General features: G+C 38.6%; 1 protein-coding gene across 1 annotated transcript in view; it reads left to right on the top strand.

Annotated features, from left to right (window-relative positions):
* The window catches only part of SELENOI (selenoprotein I), a 38,194-nt gene that overhangs the window by 4,863 nt on the left and 13,193 nt on the right, over positions 1 to 20,138 (top strand). Inside the window, exons 2-5 of the mRNA XM_035000737.1 lie at positions 12,325 to 12,393; positions 12,827 to 12,935; positions 14,870 to 14,944; positions 18,974 to 19,236. Coding sequence (XP_034856628.1) covers positions 12,325 to 12,393; positions 12,827 to 12,935; positions 14,870 to 14,944; positions 18,974 to 19,236 — 516 coding nt within the window. The remainder of the gene's footprint in view (positions 1 to 12,324; positions 12,394 to 12,826; positions 12,936 to 14,869; positions 14,945 to 18,973; positions 19,237 to 20,138) is intronic.

The following is a 20,138-nucleotide window of genomic DNA, read 5'->3' on the forward strand; positions in this document are numbered from 1 at the left end:
GCTGCAAAATGCAGTTAGGTAAGTGCCGGGTGCTATGGGAGAGAAAGAAGCAGCTCCAGGGAGAGAGGGTTAAAGCTGAGAAAGGCAGCAGAGAGGGGATGGAGGGGAAAGGCAGAGCTCAGTCTAGAAAGATGAAGCTGAGTAGGTCCCACATTACCAGATGTAGAGGGAGAAAAGGCTTTACAGAGCAGAAGAGCAATGGAATGCAAAAGGAGTGGAGGCCGACAGTATTTTCTGGCAACCATAAGAAGGTAGATGTTTAGGCATAATGATGGAGGGGCAGGAGATGAGGCTGAAGAGGAATGTGGGGCTCTGTCAAGAGGGAATACTTTCATGGAAAGGACTTCTAGATTTTACCCTGTAGATCAGTGTTTCTGTGGCCCAAGGACTATCAGCATCAGAATCACCTGGGAAAGTGTTTAAATAGGAGATTCCTAGCCTCACTTTGGGAGATTCAGATTGGGTAGATTACTGTTATCTGCATGTTAAATACCTCAGGTGATTTTTAGGCACATTGTAATGCTGTAGGTTTGGGGGAACTGCTTGATTTTTTTTTTTTTTAAGATTTTATTTATTTATTTATTCCTTTGAGAGAGCGAGAATGAGAGAGAGAGCGTGCGTACATGAGGGGGGAGGGTCAGAGGGAGAAGCAGGCTCCCTGCTCAGCAGGGAGCCCGATGTGGGACTCGATCCCTGGACTTCAGGATCATAATCTGAGCCGAAGGCAGTTGCTCAACTGACTGAGCCACCCAGGCGCCCCGGAACTGCTTGATTTTAAACAGGATCAGATTTTAATTTTAGGAAGCTTACCCCAGCAGCTTGTAGAAAATGAATGGGTGAGGTGATCTGGAGACCTTTTGGGATCTTCTGGATAAACCTAGGTAAGAAATGAGGGGAAGCCTGAATCTAAGTAATAGGGATAGAAAGGGAGTGGGGATTCTAAAGATAGAAGTCAGAACTGGTTAACCTACCCACTGAATTTGGCCAGCAGATATGTTTAATTATAGCCCACACCATACTTTGTTTCAAAAATTAGCATCTTCCCCATAAAAACCCAGATTTCTCGATTCGTTTGAAAAACCAGAATAGTGGGCAACATTGGCCCTGAATTTCCTCTTGGCAAGACTCCCCCGAAGCTAAGTAGTGCTTGCCCTTTTTAAAAAAGGTAGTTGCTCTCCAGTTTGCCATTTTCCCGCCAGTCCATATGCTTCATGTGGGTCTGCTTTGTTCAGTTTATCTTCCTGACCCCTGTGGACGTTTGTTTATGATCCTTGATTTAAGATTAAAAATGGACAAGACCATGGTAACGGAGAAGCTGGAGGTGTTGGTGGGGTGAGTCCAGGGGATGAAGGATGGGGAGGAGTCTGGGATGACTCAGGTTCTGGTAAGATGACTGAGTGGAGAAAGGCGGTAGTCACTGAGGTAGGGGTTTTGTGAAGCATTAACCCTGGGAAGGTAACCCTTGGTAACAATAGTACCTAACACTTGTTTGGTCTGACTTAACCCTCTTGATAGCCCCAAGAGGAGGTATTATGAACTCCTATCTGATGAGTAAACAAACTCATGAGAGATTGACCCTTATAGAACAAGCATAATTGTAATTTAAACGATAAGTGATGCTGAATCTGGAAGAATAACAGTAATCTTTTGCGCAAGGCACTTCTCTTGGGCAGGGCCATGTGAAGGTGTAGTTTGTGGACTGGGAATCAAAACAAAGAAAACTTCATGCGCTAAAGAAATATCGCTGGTGGATGAATTATGCTCCACTAAAGGAATATTTCTGTAATGATTTCAGAGAGAACACTTTTCTTCTGAGCCAGAGTAGACACATGAGAAATTCTTAATCTTTTGATTTGCACTTATGATTGCAGGCCAGCTACAGTATACCATGTTAATTAAGGCATTACCTAGATATGTTACAGTTAATTCAGACATAACTTATTTTTAGTTGTGCTTGGTCTCCTTGAGTAGATTGGAAGAGCTGCCTTTCCCACCTGTAAATACATTCGTAAGTCTTTTTTTTTTTTTTTTTTTTTAAGAGAGAGAATGAGATAGAGAGAGCATGAGAGGGGGGAGGGTCAGAGGGAGAAGCAGACTCCCTGCTGAGCAGGGAGCCCGATGCGGAACTCGATCCCAGGACTCCAGGATCATGACCTGAGCTGAAGGCAGTCGCTTAACCAACTGAGCCACCCAGGCGCCCCCATTTGTAAGTCTTGAAAAGCATTTTAGTGGCCTTATTATTTATTTGTTTATTTTAAGGTTTTATTTTTAAGTAATCTCTACACCCAACATGGGACTCAAACTCACAACCCCGAGATCAGGAGTCACATGCTCTACCGACTGAGCCAGCCAGACGCCCCTTTTTTATTATTATTTTTTAAGGTATTTTTAAGTAATCTCCTTAGTGGCCGTAGATATAGATTTATAAATATCTCATGGAAAGAATTATTTTTGCAGTTGACAGAGACAGAGGAGTCTTTCAGAAGGAGTGAAATAAGGATGGATGGGGAACTTCTGCAGAATGAGAGGGAGAGAGATCAAGTGGTAGGTAGAAGGTCACCACATTTTTAGGTGCTATTTGGAAGAAACATCCTGACTTGGTTCTTTTACTATTTTCTGAAACATCAGTTCACTGAGGATGGCTTGTTTTTCTAACTCCTGTAATGCTTAAATGTGAAGAACTTTGAATAAGAATTTGCCCAGCGCATAAGGGAAAGTTGGAGAAGATGTTCCGGAGAGACTGATGGGGGAACCGAAGCACAGAGACCAGGAAGACCATGGTAAATTAGACATAAGGAAGTGGTGGGTATGCCCAGTACCAGGCTGAGCCTAGTGAGCCCAGTGAAGGAAAGTTGAAATGGCAAGAGCAATATCATTGTAAATACTGAGTGATAATAATAATGATAATGATAGCAAACATTTATATGGCATTTACTATATGCCCGGCATTGCTTTAAGTGCTTTTACGTATTTTATCTCATTTAATATTCACAAATGCCTTGTGAAGTAGAGCTACTTTATCTCATTTAATATTCACAAGTGCCTTGTGAAGTAGAGCTACTCTGTAGGCACAGAGAATTTAACTTGCTCAAGGTCCCAAAGTTTGAGATTTGAACCCAGGCAGTCTGGGTTAGGAGCCCATTTTCTTCATGCTATGCTTCCTTTCAAATCTAAGAACTAAAGATAAATTCTGCCTTGTAGTTACTGGGTGTTTTGTACCAGATAGAGGAACATTAGAATAAAGACCTTCAGTGACATGCTTAATTGGGTTTGTGTCTAATGTTTGCAGGCGGGGAAACTGTACAGTGAAAAAGAAAGAACTATTTTTGTTTTCTTTTCCCCCATTTAAAAATTATTAGCAGGGGCAAGTGGATGACTATATTTACTAGTCTTACATTTTGTTGAGTATTAAGAACATTTCGTATACTAGTAGCTTTAATTGAGATAAAAGTCTTTTGATTAAATAATTAGCTTTGGGACTAATAATAAGTTTGAAATAAACCACATGCTAGCGTTCTGACTTAGTGTCATTTTTAACCGGATTTCCTCATCTGTGAAATGGTGTAGTATCTGCCTCATAGGATCATTATCAAAATTGAATGAGTTTATATTTGTAAAGTGCCCGGCACATAGTGCTGTATTAGTGTTAAGTAAAAAATAAAACTTGACATCTGTGCCTCTCTGTTTGTGAACATTGGCTAACACATACACATGTGTACCCATACCCCAGGAAGTTATACCAAGAGAAAGTGTATTTTAGGAAAGCAAGTTAAGGGTGACAACTTAATGGAGAGATAGAAGAGTAATGGAGGTCTGTGTCTAGCTTGGGTCCCACAGAGACTTTGACTTCAGATTTCTTTTGTTAAATCATATATAATAATACAACAAGCAGAGTAAATAAATTTTCTTAAATACCACTTTCCTATTTAAGAATCTGCAGTATCCTCCGTGTATTTATCATGTGTTTGATACCCAGATTTCCCTGCAAGGATTTCAGGTTTCTTCACTCAATGACCCCTCTTTTTGTCTTCTCATCTCTTGTTAGAATTTATTATAGGTTATTTAAGTTTAGCAAGCAAACTTGTTTGTCATCATGAATTGCTTGTTTTTACTGCTCTTGCTTCTCCAATCTTGTGTCACCATCTTCTCTCCAACTTGTTAGTAGATGTAAGTGATAATATTGACTGAAATGAGATCTCACTGTCTACAGAGTCGTGTTTTCTGTGAGCGTAGTTCTTAAAGTCTTGTATTGATAGAAAGTATTTTAAGAAATTTTAAATTTTTGTCCCAGGGTTATTTGAACCCCCCCCCCTTTTTTTGCACTGTTAAGTTTAGGTTTGGTGTTTTTATGCCATAGATTATTTGTAGCATAATGCCTTGCATTTAGTAAATTTAGTGAGTACTTGTCAGATTTTATTATATCTTGTCTCTTGCTTACAATGCAGTATTTGAAGTTACCATAAGGAGGAATAGGTGTTGGCCACTAAACTAATGGTGTGGTTTATCCTTCAGCCGAGGAGTTGGTGGGAGTGCTCTTAATGTTTGCTTTCACCAGAGCCGTGGTCCTCAAACCTGAGTGTGCTGCACAATTACCAGGAGGGTCTGTTAAAAGAGACTGCTGGGCTGCACCCCTAGAGTGTCTGATTCTGTTTGTCTGGGGCAGGGTCCAAGAATATGGGTTCAGTTTGGTGACTACAGTTTGCAAACCACCTCATCAAAGAAATATTCAATTATATTGCAATCTGAAGAGCAGTTAATAAAAACCAAGAGATGGATATAAAGGAGTAAGAAACTATATTACTGTAATGTATTAGCTCTCAAGCATTGGGTAGTCTTGATTTTGTGGGTAGGAGCCCTAAGATATCTCTTAGTAGAAAAGAGGATGTAGTGCTTTCAGTTATGCACTAGTTTCTTATTGCTGGGTAACAAATTATCACAGACTTGGTGGCATAAAACAACACACATTTATAATCTCACAGTTTTTATGAGTTAGGAGTTAGCCAGCTCCTCTCTCTGTTCAGGGTCTTACCAGGCTGCAGTTAAGGTGTCAGCTGGGCTGCGTTCTCATCTGCAGCTTGGGGTCCTCATCCAGGCTTGTGTGGTTGTTGGCAGCATGCGGTTCTTCTCAGTTGTAGGGCTGAGGCTCTTAGCTTCTAGGGCTTTCCCACTTTTCCCTGCCACATGGCCCTCACCATAGGCAGTTCACATCATTGTTGCTTGCTTCTTAAAGGTCAGCAGGAGACTCCTCCAAATTGCTAAGATGAAGACTTCTATAATGAAATGTATCATGGAAGTGATATCTCATCACCTTTGTCATGTAAAGTATCCTAATCAAGGCAGTGACCTCTCTCACCTTTGCTATTTTCTGTTGGTTAGAAACTAGTCACAGGGTCCACCGTCAAGGGAGTGGAATGAACTATCAAAGGGAGGGGATTGCTTATACAGGGGCTTGACTCACTGGGGATTACTTCAGGATGTGTCTGCCATAAACTGGAAGACAAAAAGTGTATTTTAGAGGATATTTTGAGAATAATGATTTCAGTAAATTGGATCTAGATAGATCATGATCGTATTTAAGCCAAGAAAGGATAGTCTGGTTTCAGACAACGTGATCAATTTCATAGATGTGTTCCAGGATGAATCAGAAAGGACTTACAGTTCAGACCTTTCTGTTTATTAGCCGTTATAATCCTTGAATTTTATAGTCTCTTCATGTGTAATATAGGTAGGAATAATCTATCTTACAATACCAAACAAGAGAATAGCTGTAATTGTCCTGTGGAAACTGTAAAACATTATACAAATGTAAACATAATATTATTAAATAGGGGAAGAGTAAGAAGAATTTCCTCTTGTGAAGTTAAAAGTTGGTTTGGACTACTTCCTAGGGGAAAATAGATTTGGTGAAGGGAGTAACATTTCTTCTCATCACTGATACCTTAACTCTGTACTGCTACTTAAATAAACATGCAAAGTACTTCATGCATTTATTCATTCATATGTGCAAACATTCAAATATGTTTATTGAGCTCAGGCTACTGTGTGCCAGAAACAGAAAAGATCAGGTTGGGAAGTTTTCTCCATTCTCGTAATTTTAAGTTTCTTTATATCCCAGTGCTCAGTGAGTCCCACACTTGTATGTGAAAGGCTGCTCTTTTGATTGCCTTGGTATTTGTTGAGTAAATAACAATTTTTTAAATAATTGAGATCCCTCGTTTTATGTTTTGTGCTTAAGTGACTAGCCTGGAAGATTGGAATGCCATTGCTAAAGAACTCTGCTCCAGGAGCGGCTGGTGGGGTACATTTTGGCAACAATGGATTCTACCCCTGGAAAGACTTAAGGCACCTAAACATAATTGAGCCATGAGTCCTGTCAGCAAGGACCTCTGACCTCAGTCTCGTACCCCAGTGCTGCACCGGACACTGAGCTTCATTGTTGCAGGGGGAGAAAAGAGAGAGTTGACTCTTTTCTTTCTTTCTCTTGTTTTAAGACAGGTTGGTAATGTGTGTTTTTCATTTTAGTCATGTCTGAAAAGTTGGTTTGAGCAACAAATATTATAATTTCGCATAACCCAGTTGTGAACTAAAATTGGCTCTTTATGGATATCTTACTTTTTACTCCTAAAAACATGGATAATTTTGAACTCAAGAATTTTGGAAATAACTTAAAAAAGTTAAAAATATCATTTCGAGTTTGGTTGCATCTGAAGTGATTAACAAGTGCAGTTTATGAACTATTAATATCTTGTATCGAGCCACATTGTATGGATTACTATAGTTAACTAAATATATTTTATAACTATAAAGCTTTGGGGCGCCTGGGTGGCTCAGTCAGTTGAGCAGCTGACTCTTGATTTCGGCTCAAGTCATCATCTCGGGCTTGTGGGATCAGGCCCCACATCTGGCTCCTTGCTCAGTGGGGAGTCTGCTTGAGGATTCTCTCTCCCTCTGCATCTCCTCCCACTTGTGTTTTCTCTCTCTCATAAGTCTTTTTAAAACAGTATAAAGCTTATATTTCAGATGGGTAAAGACAGGCCTTATTTTAAAATCATTTGACAATGAGAGTCCTATTCTACTTATATTGTTTAGAAGACCAAGTAGGGGAAATCTGTTGCTGAGTATAGATAGTAGAGCATTACTTGGGACAGTGGCCCCAGTCTAATTAATAATTTGTCCAAAGATCTGTATTTAGTGCAAGGGTGTGTCTTCGTATCAGTTTTCTTAACAGTACAGAGAAGGGATTTGAAATATAGTACCCTTGTAAAGGAAATACTTCTATGTCCAAGGAGGTGGTTTCACAGTTTTCCTTTCATTGGAGCCAATTTCCTTCTTAAATTAAGGGGAGTCTCACATTTTTAATGTCCTTCTCGAAAACATACTTCACAGCATATTTTGGAAGTAATTTAGAAGTCACTGTACTGCTAACCCTAACCCATAATCCTCTCCACCTGATGTACTTTAAATCTTGTAACTGGCTTCTATTTGCACTTTGGTCCCTGTCTAGTTCTTTTTACACTGTAATCAGTTCGATGCTTTAAAAATGTAAATCAGTGGGGCGCCTGGGTGGCTCAGTTGGTTAAGCGACTGCCTTCGGCTCAGGTCATGATCCTGGAGTCCCTGGATCGAGTCCCGCAGGGAGCCCGCTTCTCCCTCTGACCCTCCCCCCTCTCATGTGCTCTCTCTCATTCTCTCTGTCTCAAATAAATAAAATCTTAAAAAAAAAAAAAAATGTAAATCAGGATGTGCATTGGGTTTAGAATAAAATCTAGCTTACTGTGGTCTTGCTGGGTGGTTTAGGCCCACGTCTTCAATCGCATTTCCTGTCACTTCTTCCTGCTCACTAAGCTATAGCTGCATTAGCCTTCCTCCAGTATTACAAGTATTTCTAGTTTTGTGGTCTTTGCGCATTTTTGTTCTCTTTGCTTGGAAGGTATCTTGGCATGTACTTGCCTCCCTGCAACAACACACACGTGCGTGCACGCATATACACCCACACACACAAATGCACACTGCCACATATATATTCTTTATTTTCTATTTCTTTTTAGGTATTTTACATATAAATGCACAGATCTTAAGTGTCTAATTTAGTGAATTTTTATATATGTATATACCCATATAACCACCACCCCAGATCAAGATACAGAATTATTTCTGGCACCTCAGAAGGCCCCCATTCAGTCTCTTCCATCAAACTACTATTATGACTTCTTTTGTCATAAGTTAATTTATCTGTTTTTGAACTTGATATAAATGGAATCTACAACAGCATGTTCTTTTTAGTGTCTCGCTTCTTTGACTCACTACAGTGTCTCTTATGTTCCTTATCTGTCTTCTCATCTTCTCGGCCTCAGCTGTGTCCCCTTCTTAGAGAAGCTTTCTCTGACTGCTCTATGCACGCTCCCTGCCCCATGTCCTCTCGCAAAATACCCTGCTTATTTCCTTCACGGTATTTAACACAACTTGTGATTATTCCTTGTTTTCGTGCTTACCATCTGTCTCACAATGGGCTGTAGACTTGGTTAACATAGGTAACATTTTGGCTTGTTCATCATTGTCTTCACTGGGCCTAGCAAAAATTTGCCTGGCACAATCATAGGTACTGAACCATAAATACTTGTTGGCTTACTGAATGAATGAATGAAGAATGAACTCTGCCTTGTTTTCTGACTTACACTGAAGTAAAAAAAAAAAGAAAGGTCTGAAACTTTCTAATTTTTGGCAAAATGTTATCTAAAGTAATTCTGATCTTACTAAGAATTTATGAAAATTTTCTCTTGTGGGAAAGATAGACTAATTGTCATAGATGACAGGACAGAATTCTATACCCAAATAAAAATTATTGAATGTACTAAAGAACAGTCTTGAGGGAAGTGTTTAGAAGTTCTGTCTTGATCAGCATTTTTACAGAGACTTAGGTGAAGGCATTATTATCAGCATGACAAATTTACATGCTGAGATTTTGGAGAGGCATAGCTATTACCTTGCATAAGTGAGTCTGAATCTGAAGAGATCTGGAGGGGATAGAAAAATGAGTTGAATCTAGTAAGATGAAATACTATAATGGTAAATGTAGAGTCTGGTACTTAGGTTCCAACAGTCATCCTCACATTAGCATGGAGAAAGGTGGCTTAGTAGTCCAACTGCCCATTCGTATTTAAGTCTGCAGAATGATTTTGTTGCCATAGGAAATTAATAGGTTGAGTATCAGAGGAATATTGAGGAAGAGCGGCTTATGGTCATGTTATTTCTACTCATACACCACATGAAATGTTTCTTATGCCCTGGATCGCATGTTTGTATTGGTTTAACAACAAATTGGATTGCCTGGAACACAGGTTGTCAAGCTAAAGGCCCCAGGCACCTGTATTTGTGAATAAATATTGTTCTGTAGGCACACAACCGTGCCCATTTGTTTACCTATTTTCTGTGACTGCTTTCTTGCTTCAGTGGTAGTGTTGAGTGTTTATTACAGAGACCATATGGCCTGCAGAGCCTAAAATATTTACTATCTGATGCTTTCCAGAAAAAGCTTTCCAACCTCTGGTCTAAAGTCCAAGACCTAGATGAAGAAGATTGAAAGCATGGCAAGAGGAGCCCCAGAGGAACATGGGATGTTTAAGCAGGCGAAGAGGAGATGTAGGTGCGACAGGGAGAGTGGCCTTCAAATAATTGAAACACTGTTGTTTGGAAGAAAAATTCGACCCTTGTCTGTTTAACTTTGTAAAGCAGAATGAAAACAGGATAGAAAATATGGGACAAGGGGAGGATTTTGTTAGTGTATAGAAAGTTGGTTTAACATGGGTTGGGTTGCTTCTGGAAATAATGAGGTTTTTTGCCACCAGAGGCATTTAAAAAGAGGCCGGATGACTGGTTTACCTGGTTGCACTGATGAGGGTTGGGCACTCAAGAACTAGACATCTTCTGAATTCTTGTAATTCTGAGATTTTGCCTTGGAATGATTCTCTCAAATCCAGGCTGTGGTTTTCAAGCATTTCTCCAGGGTACTAGCTTTGTCTGGCCTTGTAGATTGGAGATCAGGCAAGTCACAGGGAGCCTTAACAGTGGATTATCTACCTGGTGAAGGTGTTCAGATATATACCATTCCAGCAGAAAATAAAAATATATTTAATAAGCTTTAACAAATACCTGAATCTAGTTTAACATCTTTAAGATTTATTTTTTATTTTTTCATGAATGTGGAAGGTTTGAATCATTCTTTTTTCTTCCTATTGATTCACAAGACAGTTTTAAGTTTCTTTGTTTATACTAAGTGAAATGTGATCTTGAAAAATACTCAGGTGTGTAAGGCTGGAGCACAGAGGGTTCTTTAGGTTTATTGTTTGCTACCTTTTGTGATCTCATATTACATTTTCTTGCTGTACTTGAGCTTCAATGTGAAACATCCGTTTAGGCAAACTGACCTTGTGTTTAGTTCTGCATTCTTTTCATACTTCTGGTCTTCTGAAGTAGAAATTTAGAGGTAAAACTTCAGAATTTAAAAAGAGGAGCTTTTCTAATGAAAATACCATCAGTTAAGGGCCTTCTTATAGATCTAAGTTGAAATTATGGAAAGCTGCTGAGTGAGACTCGTTCAGCAAACATCTGAGTTAAGAACATTGTACTTTGTACATCGTATTAGGTACTCATGTGATGTCTTAAACAGTTTCCTTCTGATTTGGACTTTTTATAACTTTTGTACTTTGTAGTGGACAGTGGGCTTGAAATGTGTGGTTTCCCCATTTATCTGACCTGCTGGCTACGTCAAGTGGGTCTGGGTGCCGACTTCTGTGAAGTGGAGGCCAGGGCCCTCCCCCTTGTCATTGGCAGTCTCTAGAGGCTCGTATTGGTTCCATGTCCTTAGGTCCGAAGACTTAAATCGAAGTGAGGAGCCCTTCGTTCTGCAGAGGTTCAGATGTAATGGTATCTATTATGTGGAAAGGCTTTGTAACCTGTAGGGAGCTGTGCAAGTGCAAGTTGATTTTAGGAAGAGCAGTAACTCGCATTTAAGTAGAGTCTGGCCTTGGCTGCTCAGCCTGTCCCTGTGGCCAGCAGAGGCACACTGAGTTCTTCACCATTTTCCTCCCACTGTCTAGCTCAGATCCACTGTCCCAGTTACCCATTTCGGCAGAATAGGTTGGAGAAATGGAGGCACTCAGACATGGAGTCTGTTGAATCATAGACTTGCTGATTAACTTTGCTAGCAGTATTTAACATTATTTCTATTTATTTACTTTTTTGTTCCATCACACTTTTGAGTCTTGAAACACTGATGAGAAAAGATTTCCTGCATATTTGGAAGCATTCAGGAAGAAGTTTTGACCTTTAATTATGATTTTTAAAAAATTAGATATTCAAATGCTTACTACTTATTTTATGTACATACTAAGTGTTAATATAAAACACAAAACTTTTTTCAGACATTTGACTGTTGTAATGTTTAAATGTCAACTGGACAAGTTAGGTAGTATTCCCACTCTTTGAGGTGGGAATTATCCCTTACCAATTAAGTATCTCTTCTTCCCTATACTAGTAGAGTGTTTCCGACATGCTAGGTACTCCAGTGTGTGTGTGTCTGATGAATAAGTCATTGACGTGACTCTTAAAATTATATATATGTAAATATATATATAAATACAGATAATAAAATTTCCTTTGAATTTTTATTAACTAGCTCAATAATTAGGGAATAAACTGTATTACCACAGAACCCTAACCTGTTGTTGTCTTTCTTTGCTTATTTATGCAATCCATTTTCCTGCTGTAAAGGGATCTGTCGTCCTTTGGTGGTTAAAACACATTTAATAATATCTAATACTTACATAGCACTTACCGTGGGCAAGGTACTACTTTAAGTGTTTTGTGCATATGATTAATTTCTTAATTTTTATGACAGTCCTTTGAGGTAGAAGCTATGGTCCTCATTTACAGGTGAACAAACTAAGGCAGAGATTAAGTAACTTGCCCAAGGTTGCACAACTAGTAAGTGCATTAGTGGTGGTCTTAGGAGGTTGAGAAAGTCAGTGTTTGAATGTATACAGTGTGCACATTGTGATCTTGCATTGTGAGAACTTGTAAGCAATATAAATTTCTCTACTGAAACATTTAACATTGTAAAAGTTGATTGAATGAAAAAAGAAATCTGGCTGTACTTGGCTGTCTTTGTACCATTTATATTGTTCCTCCAATTTTGTTTAGATGAGGACATCATGTAAATAGACATATTCTCTAGGTTATTTTTGTATTATTATTTTCACTCCAGAAATACTGTTCTACTTGTTAGTGTGCAAGGGTAACTGAATATTTTCTTTTATTTCTTAACAGTACAGTGCTGTGGATACCAATCCACTCTCTCTGTATATCATGCATCCATTTTGGAACACTATAGTAAAGGTAAGACAATTAATAGACTTGTACTTATGTTTTAGTAAGTTTTAAATATTTTACGGAGTGTTATGGATGCAACTGTTTAATAAGATATAAGAGAAACTAGCTCTCCTATACTTCTTTCCCTTAGTCACATACCTTTTGATTTATCTCAGTGTTGGAGTATAAGCTTATACTCTATAATTTATCATTTTTATAAAATGAATCTAAAAATTTTCTTAAGTAAATGTAGTGTTATGATTAGAAAAGTTTGTTGATTATAGAATTATTTAAAATATAGAAAAGAGAAGAAAGATGCTTATTTTTATCAACTGGACATTATGGTTTATGATCTTTCAAGTTTATAGCTTTTATTATGACTTAAATTTGCATCTTGTGTAGTGGCCAGAGAGATTCCTTTACTTTCATTATTTTTTAATTATTTTGAAAAAAAAATTAGGTATTTCCTCCTTGGCTGGCTCCAAATCTGATAACCTTCTCTGGCTTTCTGCTGGTTGTATTCAACTTTCTACTTATGGCATACTTTGATCCTGACTTTTATGCTTCAGGTAAGATTATTACTTTAATACAAAATTTAAAGTGTCTAAATAGAGAAAAGTGAGATGTGGTTATTTTCTGGTTCTATTCATAGGCTTGTATTTGGGGGAAGTTTTGGATACTATAAGGGTATGTAAAATGTTAGGAATTGAGTGTAAAAGCTAAGTTGTGTTTTCACAGTCTGTTATGGATGTTTCCATTAAATTCTAGACACCAGCTTGGCTACTTAATTTAGATATGCTGTCTAAAAAGCAATGAGGTTTTGATAAAGAATAATTGGATTTATAAGAAGAAGAAATTAGGATTATGACACTGCCTGAAAGTGAATATGAGCGTGGTCCAACATACCCAGCAGTTCCAGAAATATCCCTTCTTCCCTTGTTCTCATTATGCAAGAAAAATCCCCCCCGCTTTTTTGGGAGGGAATGTGATCTCTCTTTCCCTCTGCTCAGCATCTGTATTTGCCTTTAATACCTCCAAGTTTTCTCTGAAAATGGTTCTTAGACCTTAAATGTTGATTGAAGTTTAAGGTCTTAAGAACCTCATTGGAAGAGAGAGGAAAGAAATGCTTTTGGAGGCAGTTGTTAGCCTGCTTGCACCCCAGACTCCAGTATCTTCTTTCACATCTGTTCCTGTCCTCATGTTCTCCCTCACCCTGTTTCTGCCCCAGGCCATAGGACAGCATCTGGCTGTATTTGGGATGAAGGGGGATAAGTGGGAGATAGAGTTTATTTTCATTGCTCAGCTAGTTGATGGAGTTGAGAGAAATGGAAAGATGGAGGTAGATGAATATTTTTTGCATTCTAAGTTGGAGTATATATTTTCCAATAAGAATACTTACAAATGATGTAGTAGTAAGGAGTTTTAGTGTTATAATTCATCTGTGTTGTAGGTTTAGCAGACTTTTGTGGACTGGCAGAAACTAACAGTCACTGAAAACATTGTTTTTATAGGAAAATTCAGATTTTCACAAACTTATGACTTGGTATTATAGAAATTCTGAATATTGAAACTGTACATTTGCTTAACTGTCAATTGAAATTTTAAGCCATGGCTTCTGTACATGTAATAAAATGGCAACTTTATGAAGATCATAAGGTATGACATGATTAATAAGATTAAATTTTATTAAGCATGGTGTGGATATTAAGCAGTTTTTAAAAATTTGTATTTTAATCTTCAGAACATCCTCAAAAGTTTGTTTTGTAACTAGAAATATTTTATCCAACTACTGTAACATTATTTACTCAGTTATTAAGAGAGCTAAAAATATGTAAATATTATGCGTATTTCCCCAAATCATAGAACCTAGAGGACCAGGTAAACCATCTCGTCCTGGTATATTTGGTAAATGGAAGATGGGAAGGGTTAAATGATATATTCATGGTCACACTGCTGGTTGAATACAGAGCTGGGACTGGAACCTAGACCTCCTAATTCTCAGTTGTTCTATCTTAGGGTAAATAGTGAGGTCCAGACATTTCAGAATGAGTCTGATGCCAAATCATCCAGTGGAGGTGACCTATCTGTACCCAAACGAAAAGGTCTTTTGTTTAGCTAATTAATAATGTAATGAGAGAATATAGATTGAAGGCTTAATGTATGTTGTAGGATAATTGTAAACAATGAGGATCAGATTAAACACAAGCATCTTTTAAGTTCCAAAAATATTAATTTTCATTCTCAGCACATAAGTAATTTTCAAGTAAAGATGAACAATCAGTTTTGAGTTATGATTAAAGCTCAAAATAAATGCCTGTTGTTTATGAGGGGTTGGGCAGTTACTTCTTTGGTTTTGTCAGTTTACTGATATATTTTAATATCTGCATTAAAAGTATATTATAATTTAATAAATAGAAATATTTCTATATTTCTCATTGCCAGTATATAGTATGGTAAGCATGCTTATACTTTGTATTAAAACCCATGTTGTTTTCCTTTGCAGCACCAGGTTACAAGCATGTCCCTGATTGGGTTTGGATTGTAGTGGGCATCCTCAACTTCATAGCCTACACTCTAGGTAAGAAAATGGCAAATACTCATGTTAGTCAATGGCTTGTGAATCTGTCAGCAGGGATAGCATTCCACTAAGTTAACTAACATTTTCTCCTGTGCTTAATTCATTTTAACTTGGGTTTATTAATTTCCTGTTCAATTTAAAACAAATGTTTTTGAGTTTATCTATGGAAAATACTGTCACTCATTGCTGGGGATGCAAAGAATAAGGTAGGAGTTGGCGAACTACCTCTTGCAGGCCAACTCTGGCCTGTTGCCTGTTTTGACAGGTAAAGTTTTATTGGAACACAGCTCTATTTATTCCTTTATATGTTGTCTATGCCTGCTTTCTGCAACAAAGACAAAGCTGAGTTGTTGCAACAAAGACTACTGATGACCCACAATGCCTCGACTATTTCCTGTCTGACTCTTTACATAAAATATTTACCAACAGCTGGAATAAGACGTCATTTTTGCCTTACGTTTGGGAAGCAATACTGACATATCAAATAGTTGTGGAATACTGAGAGAGCTGCTATAATAGAGCACAGTGGGAGAACAAAAATAATTGGGAGAATAAAAAAGTGATCAATTCTTATTTGGTGGAGGGGGTGGTCAGGGAAGTCTGCTGTGTTAGGCCGTATTGTCTGTTGTGCCAAGAATGCTTTTTTGTTGGGGTTATCTGCATGGCTTGTCGTGCGTGCTCCTATTCTCCTTCCCTGCTTTGTTTTTCTCCATAGTACTTAAAGCCATATGAACTGCTTGTTGTCTGTCTCCTCTAAAATGTACATAGCTTTGAGGGCTATGTACCCACTGTTGAGAACAGTGCCTAACACATAGTAGGCACTCAGTATATAGTTTTTAAATGAATATAAAATACCAGACCCTGACTTCACGTTGCTTAGATCTCTTGGTAAAAATGACTTGCACTCATAAAACCGGTATAATTTGGTACATGACTAAATGCTGACATTGCAGGTGACCAGAGCTGCAAGGGTTTGGGGAAGGAAGAAAGTGAAGTCCAGAAGAATTAGGGGAGAACTTAGTGAAAAATGACATTTTTAGGCAGAAGCTTTTGTACATTTGTTCTTAAAGATGAGCAGCTTTGGAGCGCCTGGGTGGCTCAGTTGGTTAAGCGTCTGCCTTTGGCTTGGGTCATGATCCCAGGGTCCTGGAATCCAACCCCACATCGGGCTCCCTGCTCAGCGGGGAGTCTGCTTCTTTCTCTCCCTCTGCCTGCTGCTTTGCCTACTTGTGATCTCTCTCTATCTCTCTGTCAGATAAATAAATAAAATCTTAAAAAAAAAAAAAAGAGCAGGTTTAAGAATTCAATAAGGTTTGGTTACCAAGGGAAATAGGGAAAATGTTGAGAGTGGCCTGGGGCTCTGGCTTTTAACAGCATGTCTTAAGAGCCTTTTGATAATACCGTATCACTTACCTGGTTCATGTCCACAATTTTGGCAAAAATCCTGACCAAACATGAACTATTTGTTGCAAAACTGCCTTGAACTAATGTGAGGCAATGTACAAACTTTATTCTACTAGTGTGACTATTCTTACATTTTGCTGCAGGGTGCTGTCTAGGTCCTCCTGGGTTGTTCCCCACTCCCCCATAATATATGCTATATGCCCTGAATTCCCTTTCTTAAAATGAAACAAAAAACCCCTTCTGAAACATATCCAGACTTGTGGAGCTGGAATGGGTTCAGTGAGATGTACAGAACCTAATTATATGCAGTCCATGAATTCAGTGTTTGTAATAACTGCCCAGGAGTTGCACCACAAACAGGAATTTAAGCCAGCAAATAATGAGAAAAGACTTTGTGGAAACATTTTAGCTACTTAAGGGCAAAAAAGTTCCCAACGCTATATAACAGAGATCTGCAGTGTTTGGGCAGGAATCTGGGCTTCGTCCTTTTCTGTATTCCTTCAGCAATATTTTTAAAGGCCTTCTCTGCCACAAACTGAGGTAGGCCCTGGGGATAATACTATAGGGAGCAAGATAAACCAGTCATCATAGGAATTGTTAATTCCTAAAATCTGAATCTTTACAATTAGCCTAATAGTTAATAAAACTATTTCTTTTGGGGAGAAATTTTTATGGTTCAGCTTCTTTTTTTTTTCTCTTAATAATAGCTCCCCTACTAGACAGACAGTTCCTGAGAGACCACAAGAATGGTATCTTCTTTAGCAGGGTGGTTGGTTCTGCACAAGCATGCAGAGCTATGCTTTGGACTCTTCTTTTTAACTAGGCTTTCTCATTTTCTCTTTCTCTCTGTTTCTGCCCCTAAATGAAGGTGTTCCCCTGTGCTTTATCCTTCACTTTCTCTTTCCACTCATTGCCTTGGCAATCCTGATCCTTCCCACTGTGGGGATGACTCCTGTGTTTATATCTAGCCCTCATCTGTCTTCTGAGTTGCTATTAAGTACCTTAGGTTGAGTTGCGTGATATTACCATATGGATAATTCTGCCAACACTTCAGTTTTAGCACCTAAAATTGTACTCAGCATCTTTTCCACCAGTCACGCTCCTTCTTTGACTTCTTTATTTCCTACCCCCCTCTTAGTTACCCAGATGGGAAATTTTGGAGAGGATGTTTCAGTCCCTCAGCCTCACTGGTCATCTTTCGCTGCATTGCCATTTTTATTTTCTTAATATCTCACCTGCCTCCAGCCTTTCATTGCCACTGTATCCCATGTCAGTGTGGGCCTGCTGATTAGTGTGCTCTCTCCAGCCTGTCATTCCCCACTGATGCCAGGGGAGTCTTCGCAAAGCTCGTCACTGCTTTCACCCTTATCACTCCTCTACTCATCCTTTTAGTAGCTCTTCGTACTCCCTGAAACTTTTAAACTCGCTCCAGCCTCCCTTCTAGCCTCTCTACTGCCCTTTTCATGTACTAGTTTCTTCTGGTCAACCTGAACTACTTGGCATTCTCTGAACACTCATGTGCTTTTCCATCTTGGTGTTTTTGCCGATAGCACTTTCTCCTCTTGAAATAGCATACTCTTATCTACTGAAATCCAACTCATTCTTTATGTCTGTACTCCGGTTTCATCTTCTCTGGAAGGCCATTCTCAGTTATCTTAGCCTGAAGAGTACTTGTCCCTTTTCTGTACTCTTCTGTGGTTTGGGATGTACTCTATCTTTCATTACCATGTTTTGTTACCTTTCTCAGTTGTAAACTGAGGGCACAAACTTAGTTTATTCTGAGATTATTCTTATAATCTTCACAACATCAAGAATAGTGCATTGCATGGTTTTAATACGTTCTTACATTTACTGAATGCCTACTATGTGCAAAGTCTTTTCTGAAAGCACTTAAAATTGTGGAAGTGGTACATCTGTGACGTAGTGACTAATTTCAAGTAAGATGAAATAGGTGTTAGGACTGAAGCGCACAGGGTGTTTTTGGATCCTAGAGCAAAGAGTGGTTCGATAAATTGTAATGAGTAACTATTGAATTTTCTCTGGAGGCTTGAAAATTTGTGGCTAGCAGAATAACTTGGTTGTTTGGCTGATTTGGAGGAATTCAGAGTCCAACTACGATGCTTTGTCTTAAGATCTAAAATTGACACCATTTAGTGTGATTAATGTATTTTAATTTTCATTAACCAATTATTTATTTTTAAAGATTTTATTTATTCATTTGACAGAGAGTGAGAGAGGGAACACAAGCAGGCAGAGGGAGAGGGAGAAGCAGGCTCCCCGCTGAGCAGGGAGCCCGATGCGGGACTTGATCCCAAGACCCCCGGATCATGACCTGCGTGGAAGGCAGACGCTTAACCAAGACTGAGCCACCGAGGCGCCCCGTATTTTAATTTTTAAGTTAAACTCTGAGAGATTGTAGATTTTATTTCTGAAATCTTTGAATTGTAGGAATTAAAGGTTGGATTTTTATAAAAAGTACTGGCTGGTAGCTATTCTTTAGTTTATTAACATTCCTATAATATGGTGATCTGTTTTGTTTTATGTTTCTCCAGTTTATTAAAGAAGACTTTCCCCATACTGGTACAGATGTTGACCTTTTCCCATGGTAATGTGTTTTTGTTGCAGATGGTGTGGATGGAAAGCAAGCCCGGAGAACCAATTCCAGCACCCCTTTAGGGGAGCTTTTTGACCATGGCCTGGATAGTTGGTCATGTGTTTACTTTGTTGTGACTGTGTATTCCATCTTTGGACGAGGACCATCTGGTGTCAGTGTTTTTGTTCTTTATCTCCTGCTATGGGTAGTTTTGTTTTCTTTCATCCTGTCCCACTGGGAAAAATATAACACAGGGATTCTTTTCCTGCCGTGGGGATATGACATTAGCCAAGTGGTAAGTATGTGTTCTGCTTTAAATTTTCAACATGGCCATGAATTTTGGGGGCAAGTTTTTGTCGTTCCTTCTTTATAGCCCTTATACTTTTTTGGCTAGAACTGATTTGTGTTTTTAAAAAATTTCCTTTTTTTTTTTAAGATTTTATTTATTTGTCAGAGAGAGAGAGAGAGCAAGCACAAGCAGGGGGTGGGGCAGGCAGAGGGAGAAGCAGGCTCCATCCGAGCAAGGAGCCTGATGCGGAACTCGATCCCAGGGCCCTAGGATCATGGCCGGAGCTGAAGGCAGCTGCTTAACCAATGAGCCACCCGGGCGTCCCTAAAAAATTTCCTTTTTATTTTGTGTTATTTCTTGCTTATTTATGAACAATTTCAAACAAAAAAGTAGAATAGCATAGTGAACCCTTATGTACCTGTTACTTAGATTCAGCAGCTACGTGGCCAGTCCAGTTTCATGTATACTCTTCCTCGCAATTATTTTGAAGGAAATTCCAGATAGTACGTGATTAGTATTTCACTACATATCTCTAAATAGTAAGAGTAGTTTTTAAAAAACCATAATCACAGTGTCGTCATTATTAAAAAATGAACAGTTTCTTAATAAATATTCCTTTGAACTGTTCATTTTTGTAAAGAAAGATATGCACATATAATTGTTGCTTTTTTGTCTTTACTGCCCATGTTTCAATGAGTAGGGATACTTGTTTTCTCTTACTTAATAGGCTTGCTATTAACTCTCCCTGCCTTTGAATACTAGCTTTTTTGTGTTACCATTTTGCCCATTTGCGCCTAAGGCCCCAGTAAAGCATCAGACTTTGGAGTGTGTTTGAAGAAAGAGATTGGGTAGGCAAATTGGATCATCCTATGCCTTAACCAATTCCTGACATGCCTTTAAGTGTTCTA

The sequence above is a fragment of the Mirounga leonina genome, unplaced genomic scaffold (assembly GCF_011800145.1).
Source record: "Mirounga leonina isolate KUSES-001 unplaced genomic scaffold, KU_Mleo_1.0 Mir_125, whole genome shotgun sequence".
NCBI lineage: Eukaryota > Metazoa > Chordata > Mammalia > Carnivora > Phocidae > Mirounga > Mirounga leonina.